Source organism: Gavia stellata, chromosome 10 (assembly GCF_030936135.1).
Source record: "Gavia stellata isolate bGavSte3 chromosome 10, bGavSte3.hap2, whole genome shotgun sequence".
NCBI classification, from domain to species: Eukaryota; Metazoa; Chordata; class Aves; order Gaviiformes; family Gaviidae; genus Gavia; species Gavia stellata.
Window position 1 is genome coordinate 6465915 of NC_082603.1, and position 12312 is coordinate 6478226.

The 12312-nt window shown below is 59.1% G+C and overlaps 1 protein-coding gene across 1 annotated transcript in view; it reads left to right on the forward strand.

Moving 5' to 3' along the window:
* Nucleotides 1-1452: 1452 nt before the first annotated feature.
* CACNA1E (calcium voltage-gated channel subunit alpha1 E) overlaps nucleotides 1453-12312 on the forward strand; it is a 95438-nt gene continuing 84578 nt past the window's right edge. Inside the window, exons 1-3 of the mRNA XM_059822143.1 lie at nucleotides 1453-1718; nucleotides 10365-10470; nucleotides 10926-11065. Coding sequence (XP_059678126.1) covers nucleotides 1453-1718; nucleotides 10365-10470; nucleotides 10926-11065 — 512 coding nt within the window. The remainder of the gene's footprint in view (nucleotides 1719-10364; nucleotides 10471-10925; nucleotides 11066-12312) is intronic.

The window sequence follows — 12312 nt, forward strand, 5'->3', positions numbered from 1 at the left end:
GTCAGTGCCAGACTGGCCCTGGGGCCAGCCCTCCCCCGTGGCAGCCGCTGCAGGGACTCATCCAGACGGAGTTGTTTACACCTTTCTGCTGAGCTGCTGCTGCTTCTGGCCAGCATCAAGCGTCAAAAAGAAAATACTGAGGCGTGGGGGTGCTAAGGAGGCTGATCTGTATGTGAGTGAGCAGGAGGGCTCTCCCTGGGCAGCTGCTGGCACCAGGGCGGCTCCAGCGGGGAACCGGGAGCCCCGAAGTTTCCCAGGGATGGGGGGGACGGTGCATGTGGCCGGAGAAATGCTCGGTGCAGGCTGAGATGGGGTGAGCCTCTTGCCTCCCCTGCAAGCAGGGGGGAGGCAGAGCCCCCCCCCGCCCTTGCCCCCCAATTTAGCCACTCACCTAGGAACACCCATGTGCTGGAAAGCCCTCTGCAGCCGGGGCTTCTTGCAGGGTGGGGGCTCCCCCATTGCCTTTGTTCCCTTCAGACCCTCCCCTCGCCTCTGACTTTCCTTTGCGGCAGCTCCCGTGCTTGCCAAAAGAATGCACTGGATGGAGCGAGGGAGCGAGCCGGGCGGGTGTGCGCGCTTGTCTGCGCGTGTGTTGCCACTGACTTCATTAAAGCAAGCTGTCCCCGAGCTGCAGAGGCGCGGCAGCCTTTAATTCCGTGGCCCGGCTCTTGCGGGAAGCCGGCGTCGCCTGGGCGCGCTCCTGCCCCGGCAGCCGCGGGCTGAGCATCCCTGCGCCGCCGGTCCCTGCCCGGGGGGTCTGCCCGCTGCCCCGGGGGGCCGGCGGATGGCTGGCCGGGCTCTGGCGGGCTGCTGAAGATGGAGTCGGGAGGAAGGAGTTGGACACTTGGCTCCAACTAGGCTGGACCGCGCTGCAACCTGTTTCCCCGGCCTCCCCTCCGCTGCGCTGGGTGCTGTACCAAATTGCGTCTTCCTTTGCGACGGGGCGGATGGAAGGACTTGGATCCCAGCCCTTTCCCTGCCGGCGGGCACTCCCCGGGCTCGCTTTGCTGGGGGGGGGGGGCGGTTAAAAGGGGCTGGTTTGGGCTTGCAGGCAGAGCGGTGGGAAGGATGTGGCTGGGCTTAACCCCTTGCTTCGTGGCGGAAGGTGCTTAGGGACCGAGCTGCTGCGGCCTCCGCCGAGCGGGACGGCTTCCCTGCCCTCCCCGCTGGCCGGGGCTGCCCGAGGGGCTGTCGCGGGGGGGCTGGAGGCAGCCGGCTGCCCAGCACGCCGTGCCCGAGGCGCTGAGCCGGTGCCGCGCGTTGCTGCCTCACCTCCACGCGGGTCCCTGCTCCCCCCGAGGGATGGAGGAGAGACGGAGCTGAGCATCACCCGGAGAGGAGGAGGGGGCTGTGGTTGGGACTGCACCCCGCAACCCCCCTCCCTCTTCTCTTCCCCCCCACCCCGCTGCCTCGGTGGTGCTGCTTCGGCTCACCTGTGTGTTTTCTTTTAGGATGGCTCGCTTTGGGGAGGCGGTGGCCGGCAGGCTGGGCTCTGGAGATGGGGGCTCCGACCAGAACCGGAGCCGACAAGGACCTCCTGCTCCTGCGGGAGGGACCCCGGGAGCCTTCAAGCAAACCAAAGCGCAGAGAGCCCGGACTATGGCTCTGTACAACCCTATCCCTGTCCGGCAGAACTGCTTCACCGTCAACAGATCACTCTTCCTCTTTGGGGAAGAGAACATAGTCAGGAAATACGCCAAGAAGCTCATCGACTGGCCATATCCTTTCTGCGCCCCCTGTGAGCCCCCCCTTGCTCCCCGGATTTGCCTCGGTGGCCACCCAGGACACGTGCGTGTGGCACTAGCTGGCAGGTAAGCGCCTGCCTTCTTCTCTCCTTTGGTGTGTGGCAAGGGGTGCCCCGTCCCCTGGGGATGCTCTCCTCACCCTGTTGCTGCTTCCCCTTCTGCGCTTTGCTCGGTGCCTGGCGGGGAGCTGAACCCCTTCTCCCTGTGGGGAGCCCCCCCAGCCTCTTCTTAGGCTTGGATTTGGAAGCCCCCCTTGCTGGCAAGTGGGGGTGTCTCTGATCCCGGTTTAACCCTGCATGCTTTAGGGCGCCTTGTGCCCGTGCGGCTGGGGGGGTGGTCACAGCCTTTTCTCTATGCCTTGATGTCTTGCTGGAGTTCTGCCACCCCACCCGGAGCTACCCATCCCATTGGGGACGGACCCCCAGGAGCCTGTGAATCTCCAGACCCTGTTGGGTGGTGGCTTTGTCCCCTCCTGCACCTGCCAGCCTGTGCCCCCTTTGCTGCTGATGACACCTGGCAGGGCATGGCCATCCTCGCCCTGCAGCCCCCGGCCCCCACGGTGGCTCTGGGAACTGGCTGCCCCCTCCCTGCAGCAGAGGGGAAGATGCTGAAAACCTCTGGCTCTACCCCACGGCCCCTTGGGGTGCTGGCGCAAGGGACTGCGGTTATCCTGGGGACTCCCCTTCTAGGGCTGGGTGAAGGGCGCAGATCACCCCCGCTCCTCCATCCTTTCATACACCCTTGCGCGCTTCTCTCCCCTTCTACCCTGCCTGCGGGTGCCCCCGGGCACCCTGGCCGGTGCCCAACACCGCAGCACGCAGCTCCCCATCAGCCTGGGCTCAGCATCCTGCTGCCCCCCGAGACCCCTCCTGGGCTTTGTCCCCATTGAGGACCCGAACGGGAAAACTTCAGCGTGGCTACGCTTTGGCTTTAGGACCCTCCCTGTGCTGTTTTCTGCAGTGGTGATTACATGCAGCTCTCGCCGCTGCTGCTTTTTCCCTCTGCAACTTGTTGGTTAACTTGCCGGCTCCTCCGGCAGGCGCGAGGGATCTTGCCCCGGTGCCAAGCAGCAATGCCTTGGTCTGGTGCAACAGGTACCTCGGGGAAACCCTCCGATGAGGTGTAGGTGTGCAGGAGGGGTCACCCGCCCTGCTGAGCATCGCTGGGGAAATAGTCCCTTTGCAACACTGACACGTCAGGATGAGCCTCTGCCAGGCAGGAGCTGGTCCTGGCTGGGGAGCCACAAAGCCCTCAGGCTTAGGGGGGTGACCCGGGGGTGAAGGGGCAGCTCGGGGGGGGGCCGAATTCCCTGTGGCATCCCTAAATCTGCCCCTGCCGGCAGCGCCTGCTGGGTGGGCAGCTGCAGGAGCATTGGTGCGGTAGCGAAGATGGGGACGCAACACCTCAGCTCGGAGCCCTGCAGGGCAGCGGCTATGCCGGCCTGCCTGCTTTTCCAGAATACGCCAAATTATTCATGTGCTTTTCCAGCACAGTATGGCAGGGCCCTTGCCCCTTCAGCTTTCATTTAAAGCAAGATGGAGCTGGGGTGCTGCCGTTGGCCCGACGCTCCCCGTGTGGGCCGGGGTCCCGTGCCAGTGCGGCACAGCGTGATGTCTCATCTCCAGGCGGCTGCTGTCTCCTAGAGACTAGAGCTTCACCACCGCACGGTAAAAACTCCCCAGCGTTATTCTTTCCTGGAATTTGCAATGCATGAGGGAGATAAGCTCGTTTTATGGTGGGTTTTTTTTTTCCCCAAAAGTAAGTGACATATCCCCATGTGAGTGCTGGGAACAGGCATGCTCTAGGTGCGGGAGCTGAGCATCCCTGGCCATCCCCTGCCTAGCTGCCATCTCTTTCCAAGAAACTCATCCACCCTGGAGCTCCTCCGCACCTCTTGAGCTCCTGAGGGCTTGGGGATGGACAAGGCTTTTTGGTGATGAGTTTGGTGACATTGGCCAGGCAAGTTGTTTCCATCCTTGAAGATGTAGCCTGGCACATGCAGCCAGTGCCTTTTGGTAGGGCCAGGGAAAACATGTGAGCATCTCAGTTGCCTGGCCTGCAGCCCACAGCATCGCCCCTGAGTGAGGGCAAGGGTGGTTTGGGGAGGTGAGCGTTGGATTTCGGCCACGGTCAGCGAGAGCTGCTGGCCCCGGGAGGGAGATGGGCTGGTCCCTGCGCTGTGGGTTAGAGTGGGCATGGCATCGAGGAAAGCCAAGGGGGCTGGGGTGGAGCGCGGGGAGGAGTGGAGGCTCTTCTTCATCCAGCTCCAGTTGACTAGGTAATAGGGCTAAAAATAACCGGTGATTCAGGCCTGTATATCTGCTGGGTGACTGTATAATTATAACCAGCAGCCTCTGCAGTTTGGCTTCCCAGTGTAAATAGGGATGATGCACGGAAGGGAAGGAGGAGAACTACGAGTAACTGGGATTGGGATGCAGCTCCATGGGGAGACGAGTCTTTGCTGAGTTTCTCGCTGGAAAGCCCAGTGCGTTACCTCTGCTGGAGCTGCTCTTTTTACTGGTCCTGCTCAAAATGTGAGGCGGCTGCTGTTTTGGCTGTAGGAACATCTACTTCTCTTCTCCTGTGGCAACACAGCCTTGTCCTGCCTGCTCTCCTGCTGATGGCCAGGCCTTTAGCCCTGATTTCATTTGTTTGGCTGCCTGGAAAGCTGCAATTCAGTTAGCACGAGATGGGCTGCAGCTCATCTATATCTGCTCGGTTCTTCATCCGCTTAATCACATTTGACCTGGATAAGATCCCTCTCCTGCCCCAGAAAGGCCAGATGACATTGTGTGGCTCTGTCCCCAAGGACAGCCTTCAGCTGCAGGCACACACCGACCACTGTACCTATCCCCCTGGTTTGGACTGATGGATGTCTGTCAGTCCTCTGGGGACCTTGCTGTTCCCTGCAGTGAAGGCTTTCTCCTATCTCAGTCTCTTTGAGGACCAAATCTGGTGTCGGGCTGGCCGAGAGCAGCTGGGGTGTCTGAAAGCCCCAGTGCACATCCCCAGTCCAGCCCGTGTGGGGATTTTGCTCCATGGGATGCACACCCACACGTGCCTGAACCGTTTTGCTCGTGATGACTCCTACTTTGACCTGGGCGTCTCTGATGCTAGGTGGGCACTGCCCCTCGGGGACCCCGGCAGTGTTATGCCACACCTGAGCAAGCATCTTCTGCACCTTTGCTTTCGTCCAGCCAAGATTTTGGCAGGTCTTGCCTCCCCGCGAGAAGAGCTGCACCATGTCATGCTGTCCTTGGGCAGCTCCCTCCTTGCGCTACCCAACAACATTTTTTTTTAACTCCATGGCTGTTTTTTGTGCCCTTCATTCATCAGATTTTTAAAATGGTTTTTTTGGGGAGGGGCAAGTAGGTGTAATGGCAGGTCCATCTTTTTGACAGCCGGAGAGAGCGAGGCTGCCTGTCAGATGGTGAATTTAAACAGAGGCAGCTGTTGTCATGGTGATGCCAAGTTGCATCCTGTTGCTGTGGCAACCAAAGTTAAAAAACTGATGTTAAGGCAGGAAAATCACATGATGCTGTTCTTTTTTATTTTTTTTTTTTTTAAAAAAAGGAGAGGATAGAGATTTGATTTCCAGTTTTTAAGTGCAGGGTGAGGTGGGGGAGAAGGAGACGCTTTTCCACGGAGCTGTTTGCACGTGGCAGGCAGGTGCCCCGCATCCCTACGGGAGCAGCAGCAGTGTGGGCAGCTCTGCCCCGACCGGCTCCTGGCTGGCACTGCCTTCGGTTTAGCCCCTGACGGAGATCAGACCGCCACGTTTTGGAGTCATAAGCAGCAACATCTATGGCTGCAGATAGCAAGCGGCGTCTCCGCAGTTGAGGCATGTCCGTGCAGTGAGATTTAGGCAGGCTGAGCACCTTGGCTGGGTGCTCCCTGCGAGCTGCGCAGAGACACGAGTGCAGTCCTGATCCATGCTTGCTCTCCTGAGCTTGTTTTGCTGTGCGTAACGGGCACGCGGGAGCTGGCTTGCATCCAAAGCATGGTGGGAGGATTTGGGGTCTGTCAGCACCTTGTCCCTTTGGACGTCACTTTCTGTCAACCCCAGCAAAGCACCGATGGGCCGGGAGTGCTGGGTGGCAGGATGCAGGGATGGGGACAGCCAGGAGGGTCCATGGCTCTATGGCTGCTTGAGGGCACTGGGTAGCCTTATCTGCTGGGCGAAGATCCCCTGTGTCCTCGGGGACAAGCCAGGGAGGTGCTGTAGGGCTGGGGAACCCCAGAGTTGAATTAGGATGGCTCATGGTCTTTGCTCCATTTGACAGGTTTCTCTTGGAAACCGGCCTTGGAGAGGAGGTGCTCGCTTTCCTGCTGGGGTATGGAGCTGAAAGGAGGGGGGTCGCGGCGTCCTAGGGATGGGGATGTTGAAGAGGTGGGTCTTCCTGTTGTGCCACGTCTGCGTGGGGCAGGCAGCAGTGGTGGGGTCGGGAGCAGCAAGATGAAGTCCGCAGATGTAGGAACTGAAGCTCCCTCTCGCTGACACCCGGGGAGCAGGAAAAGCCCCTCAGTGCAGCAGGTCCTGGGGGAAGCCCGGAGAGCCATGGGAAAGGGAGACTTAAGTTTCTGGGAGATGTTGGAGCTGGGCTGGGTGATGCTGGGTGATGCAGGCAGGGTGAGGGTTTAAATTGTTCCTGTACTTCTCGCTGGCCCTCTGAGGTAGGCTTCCCCAAGAGCCCTTTTGAGATGCCCCCATGGCTTCGCTCCTTGGCTGCTCTTCTCCTTCCCCACCTGCCTGCCCAGGAGCGGGGAGAAGGCACGGTCACCAAAGCGGAGAGATGGAGGGGGGCTCTCTGCAGCTCCCAGTCCTTGCCCACACCCAGGGAGGTATTTATCTTGCACCCAACCTCTCAGGGATGTTGCATCAATGTGCCATCAGCACCATAAATCTATTTTCAGGGCTTGGAGCTGGGCATGCTCCCTGCGTTAGCAATACCGATGTTCTGGGTGGGCTGGTTTTGGGTCCCGGTTGGGGAGGGAGGTGAACAAGGCAGGTCACAGCTGGAAGCAAGGATCCATGGGTGGCTGGACATCTCCCTGGTGCTCCTTGCCAGCCCCTGCCAGACCCACCGAGGAGCTCCAGCTCCAGGCATGGGGTTAGCCTGTAGTGCCTGCTCTGCGTGGGCTGGGGTGTGGGTCTGGGGGGGGGTCTGCATGGCCTGGGGGCACCTTCCCCACCTCAAATGCACGGGGAGGGAAGCATGGAGCTGCAGGTGTGGTGTGCACTGGGATCGGCTGAGTTGCTAAGGAAACAAGTCAACGGTGCAGGGGAGAGAGTGTAAAGGATAAAGGAGATAAATCAATAAGAAAACCTATTTTTATCGGCTCCCTAATGATCCTCCAGGAGAAGCCAGACGAAGGAGGAGGAGAAGGCTGGAGGGAGACGGGCTTTCATTACCAGGCTTGGAGGGAGGCGAGTGCTGCTCTGTGTTTTGGGTGGCTGGAAGGTTGTGTAATTAGACATCTAATGAGACAGGAAACAAAGGAGTGATAGAGCATCGTCCGGTGGGCTCCAGCCCTGAGCTGGGAGGGTGCTTGCTTGGCAGAAGTGAAGTGCGTGGATAAAATTGCCCCCGGTTCAGCCAGATGTTCCTGCTGTCCCTTGGGGAGGGTTTTCTTACCCTTGGCTTCTCAAAACCTGGCACAGCTGGAGCTACAGGGGCTTGTTTCTGCAGGGTTGATGCCTTGCAGCTCTCACCCAGCTCCAGATGCGATAACCCAGACTTGGGTCCTCGGAAAACCGGGCCAGTGGGGTTTGGAGAGTCACTTTTGGCAGCGACCTTGTGCTTAGGTCGCTGCTTAGGACAGTAATTGCCCCGTTTCCCTTAGACTTGATACCTGCTGACCCACGTGTCACGCGCTCGCCAGAGGTGGAGCGGGGACGTGGTCCTATGCTGGGGCTGTGACAGATGTGCACTGTTAAGCCAGATGTTGGAGCCAGAAAGGAAATATAGGGGTGAGCTGAGCCATTAGAGGTGGTCCTGAGCCCCTGTACCACTGCTGGGCAGGGTTCCCACGCTGCTGGCTTTGGAGAAGTCGGGTTTTTCCCCCCGGGTGTTTCCCCTGTGGGACTTGTGGCCCCAGGAGGGAGGAGGTGGCGGTGGGGAGGAGTGCGGGATGCTCGGCGAAGTCAGCCGTGCTGGGGCGGACAGACGGACTCACCGTGCTGTTCTCACACTTCTCATCTAGGCAAATGTGCCTAGCACCTGGGGAGCTGGCTGCACTGCCCCACTAACACGCTGTTTTCTTTTAAGCCTGTGCTAATTGCTTGCAGACTTTCAGGAAAATGAAACAAAAGGACCCCAAATAGGCCGGTGGCTCGGGGCCAAGCGCCACGGTCTGCGTATGAGCCAAAGCGTGCGGCTAGAGGTGGGAATCGGGGAAAGTACGTGGCTTTCGCAGGAGCCATGCAATGAAGTCCTCACTTGTATCAAGCCTTGGAGGAAAACTTTTGGGGTCTGGCCTCCCCCTGAGCACAGGGAGCTGCTCGCGATTCATGCCCAGCTGGCATCAAGGTCCGAGCCCGCAGTGGTGAGCTCTGCAGCGGTCTCTTTTTTGGTTTGCCTTTAACTTAGCAATCATTAATTTCACTGAGTGGCCTTTTAAATGCCTTGGCTGAATCTTTCCTGGCTCTTCTCCCTACCAGGCTAAATACATCCCAGTTCCTGCAGGCTCTCCTTGGGTGCCCCTCCTGGCCAGCTCTCTGGGGACCCGCTCCGATGCCCAGCCCCGCTCCCACCTTCCCCTCAAATCGCAGTGTGCACAGGGTCGCTGCTGCCGGGGTTGATGCCACCAGCATCACTTCATGGTTTCCAGTTGCTCATGGTCAGCACTGGGATGTCTTCTCTTGCCCGTGGGCTCAGAGCCACTGGTTTAAAGCATCTCACTGTAGTCAGCGGTTTCGGTGCCCAAAAGGCAAGGTTGCAAAAGAGAAAATCATCCCTTTTCCCAGGGGTTGATGGCACAGGCATTTGGTACCTTCTGGCCTGAGCAGGGTGAACCTGAAGCTGTGGGGTCTGGAGAAGCCTGGTGTGGTGGGAAAGGGCTCAGCTGGGGTGCTGCTGCCTGTGCTGGCTTGGTATGGTGGGAGTGTGGCTGATTTCTTTATGAGCAAATCCATTCCAGGTGGGATCACATCCCCTTTCCACAGACATGAGCCTTGGGAAGGTAGCAGTCCCCTCCCAGGGTGGCCGCCGACGCCAGTGGTGACAGTAATGTAGCTGTGTGTTTTTGGCGTGGAGGGAGCGGAGAAGGGGCTGACTGCCCACTGATGAATCTGACCTCATTTTGTTATTAAGGACAACAGGGATTTTATTGCAAGGATGTAAAGATGGATGGGAAGTTAAAAAGATGTCGCTGGCCTGTTGCTTGGAAGTGCTTTGTTTTCAGGGCTTGACGGTGGGCCAGGCAGGAGGATGGAGCTACATGCCCCCACCTTGTTCCCGGTGGCCCCTATGAATCGAAAGGCAGGAGGGAGCTGAGTTTGGGGCACTTTCCTGGGCGTCTGCCTGCCCTCCCCGCTCACTCAGGTCCTCAGATGTCAGCGTCTGCTGCCACTTGTCCTGGTGTGGGGTTGCTCCCAGAGAAGGGTGCGTAAGCCCTCGACATGGCTGTAGGATTTAGGATGCTTGTAAGGGTCCAACTAGATCCTGTTGATAAGGTGCCACTACCTCTTGGGGTCCTGCTGAAGTGTGGCCGAGCTGGGATGTCTCCGTGGGGAGTTTCAACCCTGCCTGAACTGGAGCTCCAACCCAGGCGTCATCAGTGTCTTGAGTTGCGAATGCTCAGCTTGGTGCTCTGCAGCTCCCAGTGCTGCCTGGGCTCACCCTGCCACCCGTGGGGTGCTTGGCAAGGGACCCTCGGTTCCTAGGGCATGTCCACCTTACCAACGCGTGGCACAGGGTGGGCTGGCCTGGGTTGGGTCCCTAGGACCTGCCAGGGATGCCCTGTCCTCCTCGGGCTGTGCAGATAGTCCCTCCCACAGGGATGCTTTAGGACCAGGGCTGCTGATAGCCCATGACACCCCCCTCCAAGCCCCATCTCCTGCTGCTTTGTGATGGAAGAGAGAAGGCAAGCAGCAGGGCCACAGCGTGAAGGGACGTGCCAGCCCCGGCCACCAGCATGCCGTGCCAGGGAGAGCCTCCTTGACGCTGCCAGGAACCATGCTAAGCTCTTTTCTAGATGAAGCCCAACCTGGTCAGAGCCTAGTTGTACACCTTCATACTTGTGTCTGTCTTCTGGGCTCCTACCACAAGCAGCATCTCTCTCCCATGAGAGTTTGCAGCCCAGCAAAGGCTGTTAGTTAAATGTCCCATTGCCTTGGGAAGGAGGTGACGATGCTCAGCACGTCTCCAGTGAGGAAGGTCCTGGGGGCTCTCAGTTCTCTCGCCACCCCTCTCATTTCCAAACAGCACTAAGATGGCCTCACCCTCCTGCCTGGAAGCAGTGGGAGGTGAAAGCTGGGCTGCGTGTGTGCATGTTCTTTTGGGGGAAGCGGTGGTGGTGGTGGCGGCTGACAAGCAGGTGAAATGAAGGGTGGGCAGGGGAGGGGTGGTGGGTTGGGGATGTCATCCACCTCTTCTCTGCTCCTTAACTCCCCTCCACGCCCTTCGAGTACATGATACTGGCAACCATCATTGCCAACTGCATCGTGCTGGCCCTTGAGCAGCACCTCCCCGAGGATGACAAGACGCCCATGTCACGGAGATTAGTAAGTACCCCGTGTCCGTCCGTCTCTGCCCTGTATTGGGGGGTCCGGCGGGTGAGCAGGGGCATCAGCTAAGGGGAAGTCACCCCAACCTACCAGCTAATTTTTTCTGTTTTCAGGGTGGTAGGGCAGGAGGTTTCCTTGAGGACCAGCCCCTCCAGCCTTCCTGGGGCTGCTGTCACATACTCCTTCTCCATGGAAAGGGTTCAGGAAGATTTAAGCCCCTTAAAAAGTGGGGTAGGGAAGGGGGACTGGGCAATTCGAGTGAGTCATAGCCCCTGCTTTTTGTTTCCAAGTTTGGTGCTGGCTGAGGAAGGGCTGGGAAAGCTCCCAAAGGGGGGGATGGGGCTGGGGAAGGTGGGATGGGATGTGGGTTGGATCAATGTGGAATGGCTGGTGCTGTGTTTGCACTGTCTCTATCTCCCCCTCTCACCGTGTCACTGGTTCCCCTCTGGCAGGAGAAGACAGAGCCCTACTTTATCGGGATTTTCTGCTTCGAGGCTGGGATTAAGATCGTGGCTCTGGGATTTGTTTTCCACAAGGGATCGTACCTGCGCAATGGCTGGAATGTCATGGACTTCATCGTGGTCCTCAGCGGGTGAGTTGGGCAGCGCGGGGCTGTTGGTGGGGTTGGGCAGCTTGGGCGTGGGGGCTTGACAGGAGCTCCAGGATGCAAGGCAAGGCCCTGGTTTGCTGCTGTCAGTGGTGTTTCTTCATCCCAATGAGGGGGAGGATGGTTCTCTGCCCTGGAGGCTCCTGCGTTGGCTTTGCTGTGGGCAGCTGATGGGGGACAAGGTTCCCCGTTGGGCAAGGAGGGCTGGCTCTGAGGGCATCATGTCTAGCTTTCCTCAGCTGGTGGCCTGGCATCTGTCACCCATCTGGGCATGGGGTGTGGTGGGAATATGGCCTGATGAGCAACTGGACATGGTTTGGGAGAGGTCTTGGGCAAAGCCCCCAAGGGGAGGGAGAGAAGCTCTTCTCCTCTTGCCTTCCCAAGCACTTTCCAGCCTTGGCCCGGTGCTGGGGGTTTGGGAACAAGGTCTGGGGGGAGCTGTGTTCCCAGGTGATGCTTGCTCAGCATCCCGGCGTGCAGCAGCAATGCTGGGGGTGGTAGTGCATGGAGCTTCGCGGGTGCTGGTTGTGTCACCGGTGGTGTCACCTGCCGGGGACGTGGCCCAGATTTGAGTCCTGCTTGTGCTGTGATGGGCTTTGGTGACATAGAAACGAACAGGGGCATTTGGGCTTGTGTCAGCCAACAATGGCAATCGGCTTGAGCAGAAGCCTCCTGGGGTGACCCCCCCTGGTCCCTTGCTGTGTGGAGGGCAGGTGGGTGCCTACAGCCACCAAGGGGTCCTGGGGAAGGGGTGCCTGGATCGTGGCCGTTGCTTTTTGTGTGCTGATGGAAATGCCACGTTCAGAGGAGCTGGTTTGATGCGTACAAACAGATGGTGTCTGTGGATCTCTGAGCACTTCATGAGCTCTGCTGGGTGCAGAGCAGCTGCGGGGCTGGCTGGGAAACTGAGGCACAGGAGCCAGATGAGATACCTGGGGTCTCTCCCGAGTTGCTTGCTGTACAGTCCTGTCTCTTGGCTTGCAGCCTGGCCCTGCCTGATGGTACCACATGGGACATAACACCCATTTGGGTGTTTGGAGGAGGAAGGCAAATGCTGAGCCTGGTGCCACCAGGGATGTGATGATGGGTGCTGCTTGTCTGCGGTGGAGAGGTGCGGGTTGGGACTGTGCTCAGGAGGAGGGCTGAGGAGAACGTGACTGGGAATGTTTTGACTCCCTTGGTCCAACACGGACCTGGATGACCTCTCTGGGGAGTGGGACCATCTCTGCGGA